The sequence below is a fragment of the Macaca thibetana genome, chromosome 2 (assembly GCF_024542745.1).
Source record: "Macaca thibetana thibetana isolate TM-01 chromosome 2, ASM2454274v1, whole genome shotgun sequence".
Taxonomy (NCBI): Eukaryota; Metazoa; Chordata; class Mammalia; order Primates; family Cercopithecidae; genus Macaca; species Macaca thibetana.
The window spans coordinates 2,017,424-2,039,205 of NC_065579.1; the positions used below are offsets into that span (position 1 = coordinate 2,017,424).

The following is a 21,782-nucleotide window of genomic DNA, read 5'->3' on the forward strand; positions in this document are numbered from 1 at the left end:
ATAGATTCAATGCTATTCCCATCAAACTACCATTGGCATTCTTCACAGAATTAGAAAAAACTAAAATTCATATGGAACCAAAAAAGAGCCTGTATAGCCAAGATAATCCTAAGCAAAAAGAACAAAGCTGGAGGCATCACACTACCTAACTTCAAACTATACTTCAAGGCTACAGTAGCCAAAACAACATGGTATTGGTGCCAAAACAGACATATAGACCAATGGAACAGAACAGAGACCTCAGAAATAACACCACATGTACACAACCATCTGATCTTTGACAAACCTGACAAAAACAAGCAATGAGGAAAGGATTCCCTATTTAATAAATGGTGCTGGGAAAACTGGCTAGCCATGTGCAGAAAACTAAAACTGGACCTCTTCCTTACATCTTATACAGAAATTAACTCAAGATGAATTAGAGACTTAACTGTAAAACACAAAATCATAAAAACCCTAGAAGAAAACCTAGGCAGTTCAATTCAGAACATAGGCATGGGCAAAGACTTCATGACAAAAACATCAAAAGCAATTGCAACAAAAGCCAAAAATGACAAATGGGTTTTTTTTTTTTTTTTTTTTTTTTTGAGACGGAGTTTCGCTCTCATTGCTCAGGCTGGAGTGCAATGGTGCAATCTCGGCTCACCGCAACCTCCGCCTCCCAGGTTCAAGCAATTCTTCTGCCTCAGCCTCCCGAGTAGCTGGGATTACAGGCATGCACCACTACGCCCAGCTAATTTTGTATTTTTAGTAGAGACGGGGTTTCTCCATGTTGAAGCTGGTCTTGAACTTCTGACCTCAGGTGATCCGCCCGCCTTGGCCTCCCAAAGTGCTGGGATTACAGGTGTGAGTCACCACGCCTGGCAACAAATGGGTTCTAATTAAACTAAAGAGCTTCTGCTCAGTCAAAGAAACTGTCATCAGAGTGAACAGGCAACCTGTAGAATGGGAGAAAATTTTTACAATCTGCCCACCTGACAAAGATCTAATATCCAGAATCTACAAGGAACTTAAACAGATTTACAAGAAAAAAAAAAAAACCAAAAACCATCAAAAAGTGGGCAAAGGATATGAACAGACACTTCTCAAAAGAAGACATTTATGCTTAGTCTCAGCTACTTGAGAGGCTGAGACAGGAGAATCGCATGACCTGGGAGGCAGAAGTTGCAGTGAGCCAAGATCACGCCACTGCACTCCAGCCTGGGAGACAGAGTGAGACTTTGTCTCAAAAAAAAGGACATTTATGTGGCCAAAAAACATATGAACAACACTCATCAGCCAGGCACGGTGGCTCATGCCTGTAATCCCAGCACTTTGGGAGGCTGAGGCGGATGTGGTGGTGGGGGCCTGTAATCCCAGCTACTCTGGAGGCTGAGGCAGAGGTTGCAATGAGCTGAGATTGTGCCATTGCACTCCAGCCTCAGCAACAAGAGCAAGACTCTGTCTCAAAAACACACACACACACACACACACACAAAAAACAGCTAATCACTGATCATTAGAGAAATGCAAATCAAAACCACAGTGAGATACCATTTCACGCCAGTCAGAAATGACAGTTATTAAAAAGTCAAGAAACAATAGAAGCTGGCAAGGCTGTGGAGAAATAGGAATGCTTTTACGCTTCTGGTGGGAATGTAAGTTAGTTCAACCACTGTGGAAGACAGAGTGGCAATTCCTCAAGGATCTAGAACCAGAAATATCATTTGATCCAGCAATCCTGTTACTGGATATATACCCAAAGGAATATAAATCATTCTCTATAGAGACACATGCGCGTGTATAGTTATTGCAGCACTCACAGCAAAGACATGGAACCAACCCAAATGCCCATCAGTGATAGACTACATAAAGAGAATGTGGTACATATACACCATGGAATACTATGCAGCCATTAAAAGAATGAGATCATGTCCTTTGCAGAGATGTGGATGGAGCTAGAAGCTATCATCCTGAGCAAACTAACACAGGAACAGAAACCCAAACACTGCATGTTCTCACTCATAAGTGGGAGTTGTACAATAAGAACACGTGGACACAGGGAGAGGAACAGCATACACCGAGGCCTGTCGGGGGTTGGGGGCAAAGAGAGGGAGAGCATTAGGACAAATACCTAATGCATGCAGGGCTTAAAACCTAGATGACAGCCAGGTGCAGTGGTTCATGCCTGTAATCCAGCCTGGGTGACAGCACAAGACCCTGTCTCAATTAAAAAAAAAAAAAACAAAAAAAACTAGATGACGGATTGATAGATGCAGCAAACCACCATGGCACGTGTATACCTATGTAACAAACATGCCTGTTCTGCACATGTATCCCAGAACTTAAAGTAAAATTTAAACAAAAATTCAAGTTTTCATTACAAGAAAAAAAAAAAAAAAGAAAAGGTACTAGGCAGCTGGGCATAGTGGTGTGTGCCTGTAGTCTCTGCTACTCAGTAGGGTGAGGTGGGAGGATTTCTTGAGCCCAGGAGTTTGAGACTGCGGTGAGCAGTGGTCATACCACTGTACCCCAGCCTGGGTGACAGACCTTGCCTCTAAAAATAATAATTTGTTTAAAAATTATAGAAATTAAAAGGTACTAGACAAAAACAAAAAGAACAGAAAGAAGGAATATTAATAATATTCATAGCAGTTGAAGTAGAATTTAAGGTGAGAAGCAAATTGTGTAATTATCAAATTTCAATATAAAGGAGATATAATGACCAATCTTTATATACCAAAGCACACAGTTGCTAAATATGTGTAATACAATTATAACAGAAACAAGAAAACCTTGGTAAAATACAGTGATGGTGGCACTGTTCTCATAAGTGGATAAATCTAGTAGATAATAAAGTTATAAACAAAAATGAAATAAAGTCAATATAATTGATTTAATAGATGTTTATACTCCTTAAAAAGAATATACATTTATTGCTATGGTTCAGGAATATTTGTAAAAATTGAACATGTACTTAGCCACAAAGAAAATTATTATTTTTATTAGCCGGGCAAGGTGGCATTTGGGAGCCCGAGGCAGATGGATCACGAGGTCAGGAGTTCCAGACCAGCCTGGCCAAGATAGTGAAACCTCTTCTCTACTAAAAATTCAAAAAAATTAGCTGGGTGTGGTGGCGCACGCCTGTAATCCCAGCTATTTGGGAGCCTGAGGCAGAGAATTTCTTTTTTTTTTTTTTTTTGAGACGGAGTCTCGCTTTGTCGCCCAGGCTGGAGTGCAGTGGCCGGATCTCAGCTCACTGCAAGCTCCGCCTCCCGGGTTTACGCCATTCTCCTGCCTCAGCCTCCCAAGTAGCTGGGACTACAGGCGCCCACCACCTCGCCCGGCTAGTTTTTTGTATTTTTATTAGAGACGGGGTTTCACCATATTAGCCAGGATGGTCTCGATCTCCTGACCTCGTGATCCGCCCATCTCGGCCTCCCAAAGTGCTGGGATTACAGGCTTGAGCCACCGCGCCCGGCCGAGAATTTCTTAAACCCAGGAGGTGGAGGTTGCAGTGAGCTGAGATCATGCCACTGCACTTCAGCCTGGGAGACAGAGTGAAACTCCGTCTCAAAAAATAATAGTAATAATAATAATAATAATAATAATAATAAGACCCTGAACCCAGTAGAAGACTCAGTGATGAAAAGGTTTATAAGAAAGGCTTTTGTTGTTGTTGTTGTTGTTTAGATGGAGTCTCACTTTTTTGCCCAGGCTGGAGTGCAGTGGCGCGATGTTGGCTCACTGCAACCTCTGCCTCCTGGGTTCAAACGATTCTCCTGCCTTAGCCTCCCAAGTAACTTGGATTACAGGTGCACACCACCACACCTGGCTAATTTTTGTATTTTTAGTAGAGACAGGGTTTTGCCATGTTGGCCAGGCTGGTCTTGAACTCCTGACCTCAAGTGATCTGCCTTGCCTCAGCCTCCCAAAGTGCTGGGATTACAGGCATGAGCCACTGTGCCTGGCCAAGAAAGGCTCTTAAACATAAAAAGTTGCTTACCTTCCCAGTAAAAGAAAAGCAAATGAAAACCACACTGAATGACAGATAAATGCAATGAGTTAATCTTGATTGGATCCTGGATTGGAAGAGATGCAATATTTTGGGGACATTAGGGGAGATTTTAATATAGACTATAATATATTCAGGGGTCAGCAATCTTTTTCTGAAATAGCCAGATAGTAAATACTTCGGGTTTTGCAGACCTTATGGTCTCTGATTTATCTACTCACCTGTTACAGCACAGAAGCAGATATAGATAATGCCCAAATAATGAGTGTGGCTGTGTTTCAGTTAAACTTAATAAAAACTGGCAGTGGGCCATATTTGGCCATTCATGCATTAGATGATATTAGTAAACTGATGTTAAATATCTTGTTTGGTCAGAGATAGTGAGATTGTGGTTATATAGGAGAAAACATCTGAAGTAGTTAGGGGTAAAATATTGTGATTGATGTCTCCCTCCAACAAAGTGTACAAGTATATGCAAAAAAATAAAAAGCCAGGCAAAATGGTAGGTACTTATAGTTCCAGCTACTCGGGAGGCTGAGGCAGGAGCATTGCTTGAGCCCAGGGGTTTGTTTTTAAAAATATATATATCTATATCTACACACACATACATATGTGTGTGGGGAGGAGTTTTATAAGAATTGGTTAAGCTGAGAGGAGGAGGAGCAAGACGGCAGAATAGTACCCTTCAACCATCGTCCTCCTGCAGGAACACCAAATTGAACAACTATCCATGCAACAAAGCACCTTCATAAGAACCAGAAATCAGGTGAGTGATCCTAGTACCTGGTTTAACATCATCTCAAGGAAAAAGGCACTGAAGAGGGTAGGAAAGACACTCTTGCATTGCCTGCACCACCCCTTCCCTATCCCCTGGCAATGTGCGGAGATGTGTGCCTGGAGGAGGAAGAGCAAAATGATTGTGGGACTTTGCATTGAAACTCCAGTGCTGTCCTATCACAGTGGAATACAACACAGGGCAGAATTCTGCCAGCACCCATGGAGGGAGCATTCAGACTAACCCCAGCCAGAGGAGCATCTTCCGCACCAGTGGTAGGAACCTGAGTTGCAGCTCGTTCCACCACCAGCTGAGTAAAGCAGACTTGAGTCCTGAATAAATACGAAAGGCAGTCAGGCCACAGGACTGCATTCCTTTGGCAAGTTCTGGCACTGCGCTGGGCTCCGAGCCTGTGGATTTGGGGTGCACACAACTCAGACACCAGCTCTGGTGGTGAAGGGATTGCCACTCCCCCATCTTGAAGCAGTGGAGTTTGGGGAGACACTCTTTCCACTTGGGGAAAGGAGAGGAAAGAGTACAGAATATTGTGTCTTGCAACTCGAGCACTAGCTGAGCCACAGTAAAATAAAGCACTAATCATTCCTGAAGCCTCCAATTCTAGGCCCTAGCTCCTGGATGGTATTTCTAGCCCTGCTCTGGGCCAGAAGGGAATCTACTGGCCCTGAAGGGAAGGGCCCAGTCTTGGAAGAATTTACCACCTACTGAGTTAGAGAGCCCTTGGACTTTGAATAAATATCAGCGGTCACCAGGCAGGAGTTGCCACATGTGTTCAGTTGTGACCCAGTCCAGTGCCAGCTGTGGTAGCCATGGGAGTGCTTGCACCACCCCTCCCTCAACTCCAGGCAGCCCAGCATGGAGAGAGAGACTATTGTTTGGGGTGAAGTGAAGGAAGAGAATGAGAGATTGCCTAATAATCTGGGAAATTCTACTCCATCTTACACAAGCACACTAAGGTGAGACCTCTAGGAGCCTGCAAGAGTCACATTCTTACTGGGCTTGGGGCTCCCTGTAGTGCAGATATGGCTGCAGTGACCAAAGACTTAGATTACAACACTCAATTTCCTTTGAATACCTGGAAAGCCTTCTCAAGAAGGACAGATAAAAACAAGTCCAAACTGTGAAGATTAGAATAAATACCTAACTCTTGAATGCCCAGACGTCAATGAAGACCTGCAGGCATCAAGAACATCCAGGAAGACTGGGCATGGTGGGTCACGCCTGTAATCCCAGCACTTTGGGAGGCTGAGGCGGGCATCACCTGAGGTCAGGAGTTCGAGACCAGCCTGGCCAACATGGTAAAACTCCATCTCTACTAAAAATACAAAAAAAATAGCTGGGCGTGGTGGCGGGCACCTGTAATCCCAGCTACTCAGGAGGCTAAGGCAGGAGAATCACTTAAAGTTGAGAGGTGGAGGTTGCAGTGAGCCGAGATCACGCCATTGCACTGGAGCCTGGGTGGCAAGAGTGAAACTTTGTCTCAAAAAAAAAAAAAAAAAAAAAGGAACTTCCAGGAAAACATAACCTCACCAAACAAACTAAAGGCACCAATGACCAGTCTCAGAGTGACAGAGATACGTGACCTCTCAGACAATTGAAAATAGCTGTTTTGAGGAAGCCCAGAGAATTTCAAAATAACACAGAGAAGGAATTTAGAATCCTGTGAGAGAAATTTAACAAAGAGATTGACTGTTTTTTTTTTTTTTTTTTTTTTTTTTTTTTGAGACAGAGTTTCCCTCTTGTTGCCCAGGCTGGAGTGCAGTGGTACGATCTTGACTCACTGCAACCTCTGTCTCCCAGGTTCAAGTAATTATTCTGCCTCAGCCTCCTGAGTAACTGGGATTAGAGGCATGTGCCAGTACGCCCGGCTAATTTTGTATTTTTAGTAGAGACGGGGTTTCACCATGATGGTTGGGCTGGTCTCAAACTCCTGACCTTGTGATCTGCCCACCTCAGCCTCCCAAAGTTCCAGGGTTACAGGTGTGAGCTACCGCACCTGACTGAGATTGACATATTTTATTAAAAAAATTAAAAGCAGAGGCTGGGCACAGTGGCTGACACCTATAATCCCAGCATTTTGGGAGGCCAAGGTGGGCGGATCACTTGAGGCAGGAGTTTGAGACAAACTTTGCCAACATGGCAAAACTCCATCTCTACTAAAAATACAAAAATTAGCCGGGCGTGGTGACGCAGGCCTGTAATCCCAGCTATTCGGGAGGCTGAAGCACAAGAATCGCTTGAACCTGGGAGACAGAAATTGCAGTGAGCCAAGATCATGCCATTGCACTCCAGCCTGGGCAACAGAGCGAACTCTGTCTCAAAACAAACAAAAAAACCCCAACAAAACACAAAAAAACAAATTCTGGAGCTGAAAAATTCAGTTGACAAACTAAAAAATACATCAGAATCAACAGCAGAATTGATCAAGTAGAAGAAAGAATTAGTAAGCTTAAGGACAGACTATATGAAAATACACAGAGGAGACAAAAGAATGAAGCAAACCTACAAGATCTAGAAATCATAGGGCAGATCTGAGAGTTACTGGTCTCAAAGAGGAGGTAGAGAGAGAGAGAGAGAGTAGAAACTTCATCAAATAGTAACAGAGCTTTCCAAAGCCAGAGAAAGTTACCAATATTCAGGTACAAGAAGGTCCTAGAACACCCAGAAGATTTAACACAAATAAGATTACCTCAAGGCGGCCGGGCGCGGTGGCTCAAGCCTGTAATCCCAGCACTTTGGGAGGCCGAGACGGGCGGATCACGAGGTCAGGAGATCGAGACCATCCTGGCTAACACGGTGAAACCCCGTCTCTACTAAAAATACAAAAAACTAGCCGGGCGTGGTGGCGGGTGCCTGTAGTCTCAGCTACTTGGGAGGCTGAGGCAGGAGAATGGCGTGAACCCGGGAGGCGGAGCTTGCAGTGAGCCGAGATCACGCCACTGCACTCCAGCCTGGGAGACACAGCGAGACTCCGTCTCAAAAAAAAAAAAAAAAAAAAAAAAAAGATTACCTCAAGGCATTCGATAATCAAACTCCCAAAGGTTGAGGATAAAGAAAAAATCCTAAAAGCAGTGAGAGAAAAGAACAAATAACATGTAAAGGAGCTCCAATACATCTGGCAGCAGACTTTTCAGTGGAAACCTTACAGGCCAGGAGAGAGTGGCATGTCAAGTGCTGAAGGAAAAAAACGTTTATCCTAGAATATCATACTCAGCAAAAATATACTTCAGACATGAAGGAGAAATACTCTCCCAGACAAACAAAAGCTCTGAGGGATTTTGTCAATATCAGACCTGACCTGTAAGAGATGGTAAGGGGAGTTCTTTAATCTGAAAGGAAAGGACATTAATGAGCAATAAGAAATCATCCAGAGGTACAGAACTCACTGGTATCAGTAAGTGCACAAGAACAGAATGGCTTGACACATTAATTGCCATATGTAAGCCATATTTTGAGTAGGAAGACTACAAAGCCTATCAAAAATTATAACTACAATTTGTTAAGAGATAGTATAAAAAGATAAATAGAAACAGTGGCCGGGCACGGTGGCTGATGCCTGTAATCCCAGCACTTTGGGAGGCTGAGGCGGGTGGATCATGAGGTCAAGAGATTAAGACCATCCTGGTTAACATGGTGAAACCCCGTCTCTACTAAAAATACAAAAAATTAGCTGGGCGTGGTGGTGGGCACCTGTTGTCCCAGCTACTTGGGAGGCTGAGGCAGGAGCATGGCGTGAACCTGGGAGGCAGAGCTTGCAGTGAGCTGAGATCGCTCCACTGCACTCCAGCCTGGGCGACAGAGCGAGACTCTGTCTCAAAAAAAAAAAAAAAAAAAAAAGATAAAGCAAAACAAAAAGTCAAAGAGGGAGATGCAGTTAAAGTGTAGACTTCTGTTTTAGTTTTCTCTTGGCTTTTTTTTTTTTTTGTTGTTGTTACTGGAGTTATCAGTTTAAAATAGTTGGATAGTTGGTTATAAGATGATGTTTGCAGGCCTCATGAGGCTTTTATTTTGAGGTAACCATGTAATATCAAAACAAAAAATCTACAACAGGTATACAAAAAATAAAAAGCAAGAAATAAAAATATACTACCAGAGAAAATGATTTCAACATGAAGAAAGGGAGGAAGGGAAGACTATAAAACAAGTAGAAAGCAGATAACAAAATGGCATAGGAAGTCCTTACGTATCAATAATAACATTGAATGTAAATGGACTAAAGTCTCTAATCAAAAGACATAGATTAGTTGAATGGAAAGAAAAACAAGACCCAACTATATGCTGCCTACAAGAAACTCACTTCACCTATAAAGATACACAGACTGAAAGGGCTGGAAAAACCAGACCTCCTCTTTTTCCATATAAATAGAAGTGAAAAAAAGAGCAGAGTAGCTATACTTAATGTCAGGTAAAATAGGTATTAAGATAAAAATTATTAAAAAGAGATAAGGTCATTATATAATGATAAAAAGGTCAGTAAGACAATATAAAAATTATGTATGTGTATCTCCACACATACCTGACACTGGGGCACCCAGATATATAAAGCAAATATTATCCAAGCTAACGAGAGATACCATCACAAAGAAGGCAAGAAAACAAACAAACAACAACAACAAAGAACAAAAAAACAAGAAAAGAGCCAAAGAGAGACAGACTCCAATGCAATAAGAGCTAGAGACTTCAATACCCAACTTTCAGCATTGGACTCAAAATCAACAAAGGACCAGGTGCAGTGGCTTATGCCTGTAATCCTACCAGTTTGGGAGACTGAGGTGGGTGGATTACTTGAGGTCAGGAGTTCAAGACTGGCCTGGCCAACTTGGTGAAGCGCTGTCTCCACTAAAAATACAAAAATTAGCCAGGTGTGGTGGCAGGCACCTGTAGTCCTAGTTATTTGGGAGGCTGGGGCAGAAGAATCGCTTAACCCTAGCAGTGGAGGTTTCGGTGAGCCACGATTGCGCCACTGCACTCCAGCCTGGGCAACAGAGTGAGACTCCATCTCAAAACAAAAAAAATCAACAAAGAAACACTGGACTAGCCAGGGGCGGTGGCTCATGCCTGTAATCCCAGCACTTTGGGAGACCAAGGTGGGCAGATCACCTGAGGGCAGGAGTTCAAGACCCAGCCTGGCCAACATGGTGAAACCCCATCTCTAGTAAAAATACAGAATTAGCCAGGCATGGTGGCACATGCCTGTAATCCCAGCTACTTGGGAGGCTGAGGCAGGAGAATCGCTTGAACTTGGGAGGCGGAGGTTGCAGTGAGGCAAGATCGCCGTTGCACTCCAGCCTGGGCAACAAAAGGAAACTCCTCAAAAAAAGAAGAAAATTGAAAACTTTATTCAAACAAATGAAAATGGAGATATAACATATGAAAGCCTATGGGATACAGCAAAAGCACTACTAAGAGAAAAGTTTATAGCAATAAGTGCCTACATTCAAAAAAGTAGAAAAACTTCAATAAACAACCTAATGATGCATCTTAACTAGAAAAGCAAGAGCAAACCAAACCCAAAATTAGAAGAAAAGGAATAATAAAGATAGGCCTAGAAATAATTGAAATTAAAATAAACCAATACAAAAGATAAATTAAACAACAGTTGGTTTTTTGAAATGGTAAAATTGACAAACCTTTAGCCAGACTAAGAAAAAAAGAGACCGAAATAAAATCAGAGAAAAAGGAGATATTACAGCTGATGTCACAGAAATTCAAAGCACCATTAGAGACTACTATAAACAATGATATACCAATATATTGGAAAACCTACAAGAAAAGAAATGGATAAATTCGTAGACACATACAACTTACCAAGATTGAATCATGAAGAAATCCAAATCCTGAATAGACCAATAAAAAGTTATAAGATCAAAGCCATAATAAAAAATTGCCTTTCAAAGCAAGCCCAGGACCCAGTGGCTTTATTTCTGAATTCTTCCAAACATTGAAGGAACTCATAGGCTTTGCATGGTGGCTCACACCTTTAATCCCAGCACTTTGGGAGGCCAAGGTGAGAAGACAGTTTGAGAACAGCCTGGGCAAGATAGTGAGACCCTGTCTGTAACTATCTAAATAATAATAATATTTTTAATGTTAAAAAAGAACTTATACCAATCCTGCTCAAACTATTCCAGAAAATCAAGGAGGAGGGAATACATTCAGACTTATTCTATGAGATCAGTATTACCCTGATACCAAAACCAGACAAGTACACATTGAAAAAGGAAAACTACAGGCCAGTATCTTTGATGAACATAGATGTAAACATTCTCAACCAAATACTGGCAAATCAAATTCAACAACATATTAACAAGATCATCATGATCAAGTGGGATCCATCCCAGAGATGCAAGGATGGTTCAACATACATAAGTCAGCGTGATGCTCATATTAGCAGAATGAAGGATGAAATCATATGATCATTTCCATTGATGCTGAAAAAACATTCACAATTTAACACATAAAAACCTCAACAATAAAAAAACTGTAGAGAAGGAACATATTTCAACACAAAGCATGTCTGACAAACCCACAGGTAATATCATACATAGTGAACGGGGAAAACCTGATAGCCTTACCTCAAACATCTGGAACAAGACAAGGATGCCCACTTTCACCACTGTTATTCAATACTGGAAGTCCTAGCTAGGGCAATTAGACAAGAGAAAGAAAGGGCATCTAAACTGGAATGGAAGAACTCAAATTATCCTTGTTTGCAGACATTATAGTCTTACACTTAGAAAAACCTAGATGCAAAGCACTTGGATTAGTTTATACCCATAATTATAACTCACGCCCATAATCCTAGTGATTTGGGAAGCCAAGGCAGGAGGATTGTTTGAGGCCAGCCTGAGCAGCATAGTGAGAGCCTTTCTGTACACACACAAAAAATGAAAAAATTAGCTGAACATGGTACCATGTGCCTGTAGTGCCAACCACCAAGAGACTGAGGCAGGAGGTTCACTTGTGAGGTTGCGGGTGCAGTGAGCTGTGATTGCACCATTCTACTCCAGATTGGCTGACAGAGTGAGACCTTGTCTCTTAAAAAAAAAAAAAAGAGATGCCAGGCATGGTGGCTTACTCTTGTAATGCCAGCACTTTGGGAGGCCAAGGTGGGCAGATTGCAAGGTCAGGAGATCGAGACTATCCTGGTCAACATGGGGAAACCCCGTCTCTACTAAAAATACAAAAATTAGCTGGGCGTGGTGGCGCGCACCTCAGCTACTTGCAGGGCTGAGGCAGAAGAATCGCTTGAACCTGGGAGGCAGAGGTTGCAGTGAGGTGAGATTGCGCCACTGCACTCCACCCTGGTGACAGAGCGAGACTCTGTCTCAAAAAAAAAAAGAAGAAAATAACCTACACTCTACTGGAAAACTATTAAAACTGGCTGGTTGCGATGGCTCACGCCTGCAATCCCAGCACTCTGGGAGGCCAAAGCAGGCAGATCACGAGGTCAAGAGATTGAGAGCATCCTGGCCAACGTGGTGAAACCCCATTTCTACTAAAAATACAAAAATTAGCTGGGTGTGGTGGCGTGTGCCTGTTATCCCAGCCACTCTGGAGGCTGAGACTGGAGAATCTCTTGAACCCAGGAGGCAGAGGTTGCAGTGAGCCAAGATCGCGCCATTGCACTCCAGCCTGGATGACAGAGTGAGACTTCATCTTAAAAAAAAAAAAAAAAAAAAAAAGCTTTTATCAGAAGACAGGCAATAAACGAATGCTGGTGAGGATGTAGAGAAAGGGGAACCCTTGTACCCTGTTGGTGGGAATGTAAACTAGTGCAGCCAGTATGGAGAACAGTACAGAGGTTCCACAAAAAGCTAAAAACAGAACTACTACCATATGATCTAGCAATCCCACTGCTAGGTATAGATCCAAAAGAAAGGAAGTCAGTATGTCGAAGAGATACCTGCACTCCCGTGTTTATTGTAGCACTATTCACAATAGCCAATATTCACAATAGCCAAGATTCTGTATCAACCTGTCCATGAACAGATCAATGGATGAAGAGAATGTGGGCCATATACGTAACAGAATATTACTCAGCCATTAAAAAACAATGAAATCCTGTCATTTACTACGGCATAGATGGAACTGGAAGAGATTATGTTAAGTGAAATAAGTCAGGCACAGAAAGATGTCACATGTTCTCATTCGTGTGGGAGCTAACAAAACAATTGAAGTCATGGAGCTAGTAGAATGATGGTTAGCAGAGTCTGGGAGGGTAATGGGGAGCAGGGGAAAATTTGGGGATGGTTACTGGGTACAAAAATATAGTCAGAATGAATAAGATCTAGTGTTTGATAGCAAATACGATGACTATAATCAACAATAATTTATTGTGTATTTAAAAATAAAAGAGTGGAATTGGAATGTTTCCAGTACAAATCAATGATAAATACTTGAGGTGATAGAGACCCCGCGTCCTCTGATGTGATTATTACACATTGTATGCCTGTGTCAAATCATCACATGTACCTATAAATAAAACACCTGTTAGTACCCATAAAAATTGAAAAAAGGAATTGATTAATCCAAGTACATGATAGATGGGTATTAATGACATTGTCAAGTATTTTTTAAAGGTTTAAGTTTTTTCATAATGAAAAAGAAGAAATTCTACCAGCATTTTAAACTTCTACCCAATGATACCATTAATTTTATTATGGATAATTTTAGACATAATAATCATTAGAATAGCATCATGAATCCCCATGAATCTGTCATCCAACCTCAAAAATTAACATTTTGCCATTCTAGTTTTATGTTTATCTCTACCCACTCCCCTCTCCACTCTGTGATTATTTTTGGTGAACTTTTTTGAGGTATAATGTATGTGCAATAAACTGCATCCATTCAAAGTATAAGTTGATGAGTTTTAACAATTGCACACGCTTGTGAAACTGTCACCACAATCAAGATACAGGACAATTTCGTCATCTCCAAAAGAGTTCTTATAATCCTTTGTACAGCCTTTCTTTGCCCAGCCCCCAACCCAGCAACCACTAATCTGCTTTTTGTCACTCTAGACAACTTTGCATTTTCTAGAAGTATATAAGTAGAATCATGCCCCATACAATTTTGTTTGGTTTCTTTTATTCAGCATAAAGGTTTTGAGATTCATCCATGTGACCGCGTGTGTCAATAGTGTGTTTCTTTTAGTTGCTGAGTAGTAGTCTATTGTATAGATAGATCACATTTGTCATCCATCTGCTGGCTGATGGTTATTTGCATTGTGTCCCATTTTTCGCTCTTACGAATAAAACTGCTATATAACATTTGTGTATAAGTCTGTGCGTAGATACACATTATCAGTTTCCTGGTTAAATACTTAGACGTGGAATTGCTAGATCATATGGTGAGTGCACATTTAACTTTTCAAGAAACTTAAACCATTTTCCACAGTGATAATCTGTTTTACAATCCATACAGCATTTTACATATGAGAGTTCCTTTGTTCTATATCCTCAGATTTGGTGTTATCATTCTTGTTAAATTTTTTTTTTTTTTTTTGAGACGGAGTCTTGCTCTGTCGCCCAGGCAGCAGTGCAGTGGCGCGATCTCCATTCACTGCAACCTCCGCCGCCTCCGGGGTTCGCGCCATTCTCCTGCCTCAGCCTCCCTAGAAGTTGGGACTACAGGCACCCGCCATCACGCCCAGCTACTTTTTTTTGTAGTTTTAGTAGAGATGGGTTTTTACCGTGTTCGCCAGGAAAGTCTCGATCTCCTGACCTTGTGATCCGCCTGCCTCAGCCTCCCAAAGTGCTGGGATTATAGGCGTGAGCCACTGCGCCCGGCCCTGTTGTTATTTTTTAATAGAGTCAGAGTCTTGCTTTGTTGACTAGGCTGGTCTCAAACTCTTGGCCTCAACGAGACCTCACAAAAGATGATACATAACTTTCAGTTTGTCTGTGTTCTTATGCTAACACTGTATCCTCCCACCTCAGCCTCCCAAAGTGTTGGGATTACAGATGTGAGCTACCATGGCCTGCCTCTTCTTAATTTTACCATTTTAATGGTTATGTGTAATATTGTCTCATTGTGGTTTTAATTTTTATTTCCTTGGTGACTAATGACATTGAGCACCTTTTCATGTGCTTTTTATATCTTTGGCCTTTTTGTATCTTTTAAAAAATTATATTGTTACGTATATTATTGTAAGTGCTTCCTACAAAAGACTGTACTGAGTTGTTTTTTTTTTTTTTGAGACGGAGTCTCTGTCGCTCAGGCTGGCATGCACTGGCACGATCTTGGCTCACTGCAACCTCTGCCTCCCGGGTTCAAGCGATTCTCCTGCCTCAGCATCCTAAGTAGCTGGGACTACAGGTGCCTGCCACCATGCCTGGCTCATTTTTGTATTTTTAGTAGAGACGAGGTTTCACCATGTTGTCCAGGCTGGTCTCAAACTCCTGACCTCAAGTGATCCACCCACCTTGGCCTCCTGAAGTGCTAGGATTACAGGCATGAGCCACTGCACCCAGCTGAGTACTTTTAAAATTATGTAAAGTACACATAAAATTTAGTATCTTACTCATTTTTAAGTGTACAGTTCAGTAGTATTAAGTATATTCACAATATTAGGCAACCAGTCTGCAAAACTTTTTCATCTTGCAAAACTGAAACTTGTATATCATATTTTGTGAAGTCTCTGTTAATACTGTTTGCCCTTTATTGGATTATCTTTTTATTATTGAGTTGTAGGAGATGTTTTTATGTTCTGGATATAAGTTATTTGTCAGGTCTATGCTTTGTTATTGTTTTCTCTCCTCCTGCAGCTTCTCTATTTGTTTTCTTAACTGTCTTTTGATGAAATCTAATTTACTATACTTTTCTATTATAGTTGCTGCTTTCTATGTCCAGTCTAAAATATATTTGCCTCCTGTGTTTTCTTACAATAGCGTTGTAGTTTCCAGTTTTACATTTACATCTCCGATGCATCTCAATGAATTTTGTATGTGAGAAGTGAGGTAGGTCGGGCACGGTGGTTCACACCTGTAATCCCAGCACTTTGGGAGGCCGAGGCAGGCGGATCACCTGAGGTCGGGAGTTTGAGACCAACTTGACCAACATGGAGAAACCCTGTGTCTACTAAAAATATAAAATTAGCCAGGTGTGTGGAGCATGCCTGTAATATCAGCTGCTTGGGAGGCTGAGGCAGGAGAATCACTTGAACCCAGGAGACGGAGGTTGCAGTGAGCCGAGACAGTGCCATTCCATTCCAGCCTGGGCAACAAGAGCAAAACTTTGTCTCAAAAAAAAAAAAAAAAAAAAAGAGGTAGGAAGGATCAAGATTTTTTTTTTCCTTAGTGTACTTTTCTTTTCCAATTTAATTGCTTTGACACCATTATAGAAAGTCAACTGATCATATATGTGTAGGTCTACTTCTGGATTTTCTGTTCTCTTACACTGATGCCTATTTTTTATGTTAACACTACACGATATTAGTGTATCTTCATAGTGTGTCTGAAAATCACTGTGAGTCTGCCAGCTTTATCCTTTTTCCAGATTGTTTTGGCAGTTCTGAGTCCTTTGCATTTTCATATAAACTTTAAAATTAGTTTATCAAACTCTGTTTAGTAAGCATGCTGGAGTGATTGGGATCGTGTTTATACATTAGTTTGGGGAGAATGGACATCTAATAATAATAAGCCTTTCAGTCTATGAACATGGTATATCTTTGCATTTATTTAGGTCTTTAATTTTTCTCAGCATTATTTGTAATTTTTAGCGTATACATCTTATATATACATTCTTGTTAAATGTATCCTTAAGTATTCATGTTGCTGAAATGGCTATGAACAGAATTTTAAAAATATTATCTTCTAGTTGTTTATATATAAAAATAGAGTTGATTTCTGTATTTTGACTTTGTATCTTCTGACCTTATCAAAGTCATTTACTGCTTCTAGGAGCTTTTTTGTATATTCTGTGAAATTTTCATAGACACGTAACATCTGTAAGTAGTGACAGTTTTATTTCATTCTTTGCAATCTGTATGCCATTTTTTTCCTTGCCTTACTGCACTGGCTAAGACTTGGTACAATGTTGAATATAAGTAATGAGATAGACGTCTTTCCCTAGTTCTCAGTCTTGGAAAACATTCAGTTTTTCACTATTGTGTATGATGTCAGCTGTAGGCTTTCCTATTATTCCTATTTTCCTGAGAGTTTTTAATTATAAGTAAATACTGAATTTCATCAAATGCTTTTCCTGCATCTAAGCAGATGAACCTATGGTTTTTCTTCTTTATTCTGCGAATGGGACCCAAACTGAAGGAGCAACACCTTTCTTGAGACGTGGCAGTCTCACATGGTAGCTCTTAAAGTTTCAATTTGATCATGACATAATTTCACTTCTGGTTATTACATCCTTTTGATTAAAGCAAATCACATGACAGGACTACATTTCTCTCTTTGGGAGGGCAGAGAAGTCACATGGCATGGGCAGGCCTGTGTAATCTTCTTACAGGGAGGGCAACAAATAATTGGGGTCAGTGATACAATCTGTCATGCACATTGTTCTTAATTATGTGTACAGGTTAATATCCCTTATCCAAAATGCTTGGGACTAGAAGTGTTTTGGATTTTGGACTCTTTCAGATTTTGTAATATTTGTATATATATAATGAGGTATTTGGGGGGTAGAACCAAAGTCTAAACACAAAATTCACTTATGTTTCATATACACCTTAGATGCATGGCCCAAAGGTAATTTACAATATTCTTAGTAATTTTGTATATGCAACAGTTTATGTACATTGACCCATCAGAAAGCAAACGTGTCACTATCTCAACCACCCCTGTGGACAATCTGTGGCATCATGTCAGCTCTCAGAAAGTTCAGATTTTGGAGGATTTCAGGTTTTCGGGTTAGGGATATTCAGCCTGTATAAAGCTCTATGTATGTCTGTGTTAATGTGTTAGAAGAAGAAAAATGATTTGGAAAGATAGGTGAAGTGTATCTTTTTCTGTATTTTGTAATTTTTATACAAAAATCTATTTTACAATGTAGGAAACACTACTTTTTGAGAAGAATATAAATCTGGTTTTATTTATTGCTGTATTCTAAATATGATTCCTTGTTTTAGATACTCGGAATTAAAAAAAAAAAACTCCGAATTTATAATCTAGAGAGGACCATTGTTTATTATTTTCACTATTTCCTTCTGCCCACCTCACTCCCCTAGGTTGCAGAAACTGAAAAGCTAAAGTGATTTTTCTCCAGGGTCATGAAGACTTACAGAAGATTCATTTAGAGCAGGACACTATTTGAATATCAGAAAGCGAGAAGGAAATCTTGGGAAATTAGTTTCAGAGAATTTGAGGTAGTTTAAAATGTTTTAACCCAAGTAATCACCAAATTACTCTAACCTGAGAAGGCAAATTGATTCACCCTTTTACAAATGTGTGTGGAGCACCTACTACTTTATCACCCACTCTACACTGGAATTTCGAGTGCAATGGCAAGCATTTCTAGACTGTAAAGGGTGTCTATTACGATATAAAGGTGTGTTATGATTGTAAAGGATGCACAAAGTATTATCAAGGATGTTTTTCTCAATTTTGACATTTGAGAGACCCAAGCAAGTAATCATAATAACTAAGATATTTGGTTACTTATAATGGGCTAAACAGAGTTTTATGCATCTTACACATATTCTTTTATTACTTTTAAAAACTTCATAAGGTAGGTACTATTTTCTATGCATTTTATTAGTTGAGGAAATTAAGGTGCAAAGAAGCTAAGGAAATTGCCAAAGTCATCTGACCAATAAGTGGAAGAGCCACAATTTGAACTTGAGCAGACTTGCTTCAGAGCCTATGATCTTAACTGCTGCTTACACCATATCTGTAGAGAGTCTGTAGATGCAGTTTCAGGGTGTCACTGTGTGTCGCCCAGGCTGGAATGCAGAGGTGTGATCATGGCTCACTACAGCCTCCACCTCCTGGGCTCAAGTGATCCTGCTGCTTCAGCCTCCCAAGTAGCTGGGACTGCAGGCATGCACCACCACACCTGGCTGATTTTTTATTTTTATTTATTTCTTTTTCTTGAGACAAGGTCTGGCTCTGTCACCTAGGCTGGAGTGCAGTGGCGCAATCTCTGCTCAATGCAACCTCTGCCTCCCAGGCTCAAGCCATCCTTTCAACCTTAGCCTACCAAGTAGCTGCGACTGCTGGTGCACACCACCACACCCAGCTAGTTTTTGTATTTTTTGTAGATACAGGGTTTCGCCGTGTCACCCAGGCTGGTCTCAAATTCTTGAGCTCAAACGATCTGCCCGCATTGGCCTCTCAAAGTGCTGGGCTTACAGGCGTGAGCCACTGAGCCCGGCCTGATTTTTTATTTTTTGTAGAGACAGAGTCTCATTATGTTGCCCAGGCTGGTCTCAAACTCCTGGGCTCAAGCAGTCCTTCGCCTCAGCCTCCCAATGTACTGGGATTGCAGGTGTGAGCCACCGTGCCTGGCCCCTTATACTGTTTTCTAATACTATGATTCCTTTCTAAACAAGAGTTGAATCCAGGTTAAATATGTACATGAGAAAATGAGGTAAGCATAAAAACAAGGAGCCAAGTCATATCAGGCAGTTGACACACAGGTTTAGTAGATGAACTGGAAAACTGTACATTGTATAGCTTTATTTTTGTATTATTGTTGTGTGTTACAGCTTAATAGTTACAAGCATGGGCTTAGAGTAAGACCTGGGTTCAAATTCTGGTTCATTGCTTACTACTTTTTTGCCCTTGTGTAGGTCACAGGTCAGCAAATGGAAGCTGCTGTTTTTTGGTGGTTTGGATAGCCTGTGGTGATGGCTGCATTTCTTTCTCTTTTCTTGATCAGGTGGATTTGTTTAAAAAGAGCCTTCTGTTGATTCCTATTCACCTGGAAGTCCACTGGTCTCTCATTACTGTGACACTCTCTAATCGAATTATTTCATTTTATGATTCCCAAGGCATTCATTTTAAGTTTTGTGTAGAGGTAAGTTAATATACTGCCTATTTTTTCATTTATTTTATAATTGGCCAAATGGCATCTTAGCTCTAGATAGAACAGCAGCAGTCAAAACCATATAGGAACAGTTTATGTCATGAAAATCCTCTAAAATGGTAGCTGAGAAAAGGACTAGAAGAGGAATCTCTGGCTGAGGAGAGGATCTGTCTAGGATCCAGATTCCCCTCTGAGGTACTCCACTTGGATTTTCTCTGTTTTTCCCTTAAAACTACATCTTGAATGTGGTTAGAAATTGTTTTTCCTCGATCATCTTAAAGCTAAAATTGGCTTGTATCTGCAAAATAACTCCTGTAGAATAAACTATAACCCAAAGTATTAGTGTTTAGCTAATAAACAGTTCAACAAGATGGTGGGATACAAAATCAAGAAAAATGAGTAGGTTTCCGGATTTTCCTGCACTATCACGAACCAGTAAGAAAATGTAACTGGGAATAAGATTCCATTTATAAAAGAAACAAAACATAAATAACCCAGGAATATGCCCTAGGAAGAAATGTGGAAATTCTTTATGATGAAAACTCCTAAAGCTTTAGGTACTTAAAAGAAATCTGTACAAAACCGTGAAAGTATTTGAATGAAATACGGAGAATATTATGTTCGCAGAGTGCGGAAGGACTTCTTACATGGAGCCAAAGACAAGACATGAGGAACAACTGGATAAATTTAACCACCTCACAATTTAAAACTTCTGTGTATCATAAAGTTAAAAGACAAGCAACAGACTTGGAGAAAATATGTGTGATGTAAATAACAGAAAATAATTATCCAGAATACATGGGAAACTCCTACAGATGAATAAGGGGAGGATAAAAGGACCTAATAGAAATGGACAAAGGGTAATTTAGTAAATTTTAGGAAAAATGCAAATAACTATTTAAAAACACATGGAGAGGTGTTCAGCCTCACCAGAAATAAAGGAAATGCAAATGAAAACTACACCAGTTACATTTTTTACCCATTGTATTAGAAAAAGTTGATGCTATTCAAGTGTCTATGTAAGGAAATAGGCATTTGCGTATTTTCTGGTGGAGTGTATAAATTGATACAGCCGCTTGGGGACAGCTGCAGTTCTCATCAGTTCCAAGTGTAAATTAAAAAGATGCACATTCTGTGGCATATCAGTTCCATTTCTTGGTATCTACTCCATAAAAATGCTTGTATCTGCAGATAAGGATGGGGCATGTGCTAGGATGTTCATGGCAGCATTATTTATAATAGTGCTAAATAAAACAACACAAATTTAGCTCTAGCAAGAGAATATAGCTAAATACACTATGGTACAGTATACCCATACTATTAAACTGACCATAGCAGTTAAATAGAATATACTAGACCTTCAAGTCCTCAAATGGAAAGATGTCCAAGGCGTAGAGCTTTAAAAAGCCAATTGTGGAATGATACGGTATAGTACATTTATAGAAAGAAGTACATGTGTATGTGTATATATACAAATACATGCAGGTGTATGTGTAGGCACATACATATATATATATATATATTTGTAAGTAAAAAGATAGGATCTTACCATTTTTGATATCAATGATTATTACCTTTGGGTAAGTGTGGAAAAGCAAGACTAATAGTTAAAGGTGATTTGGCCTTATTTAGAATATTTTTAATTATAAGGAGAATATTTTGGCCTTATTTTGGGATTTTTTGTTTTTTTTACAAGGAGAATATTTTCTTGTATTGTTTAATTAACATTTAATTTTAAAATTAAGTTTAATGCAACCTATGAGGAAAATCAAGTTTTCAAAATCACATTTTCATTTCCAAGAAATCCAGGAAAAAAATACCCCAAAAGGGAGAAGCCTCCTGGGCCCAGAGTTCTCACAATACCAGGTGTGAGCGTCTTTTCCCGTTCCCTTCCCCTAATTCCTTGCCTTTCTCTCAACCAACATATTCCCATACCGGCCAGAGCCTGTCTATATTGTCTCTTTCCTAGACAGACCTGCAAAGATACGACCAAAAGTGCAGCCATGAGTGCCT

The 21,782-nt window shown here is 40.3% G+C and overlaps 1 protein-coding gene across 6 annotated transcripts in view; it reads left to right on the top strand.

Moving 5' to 3' along the window:
- Positions 1 to 21,782, top strand: part of SENP5 (SUMO specific peptidase 5) — a 73,181-nt gene that overhangs the window by 42,234 nt on the left and 9,165 nt on the right. For 3 of the 6 annotated variants that reach the window (XM_050779152.1, XM_050779153.1, XM_050779155.1), the window contains one exon: positions 19,623 to 19,760. The exons of 2 other annotated variants lie outside the window; for them this stretch is intronic. In XM_050779152.1, coding sequence (XP_050635109.1) covers positions 19,623 to 19,760 — 138 coding nt within the window. Of the gene's footprint in view, positions 1 to 4,700; positions 13,701 to 19,622; positions 19,761 to 21,782 lie in introns of those variants that run through there. One more of the 6 variants, XM_050779154.1, reaches the window with a different exon arrangement.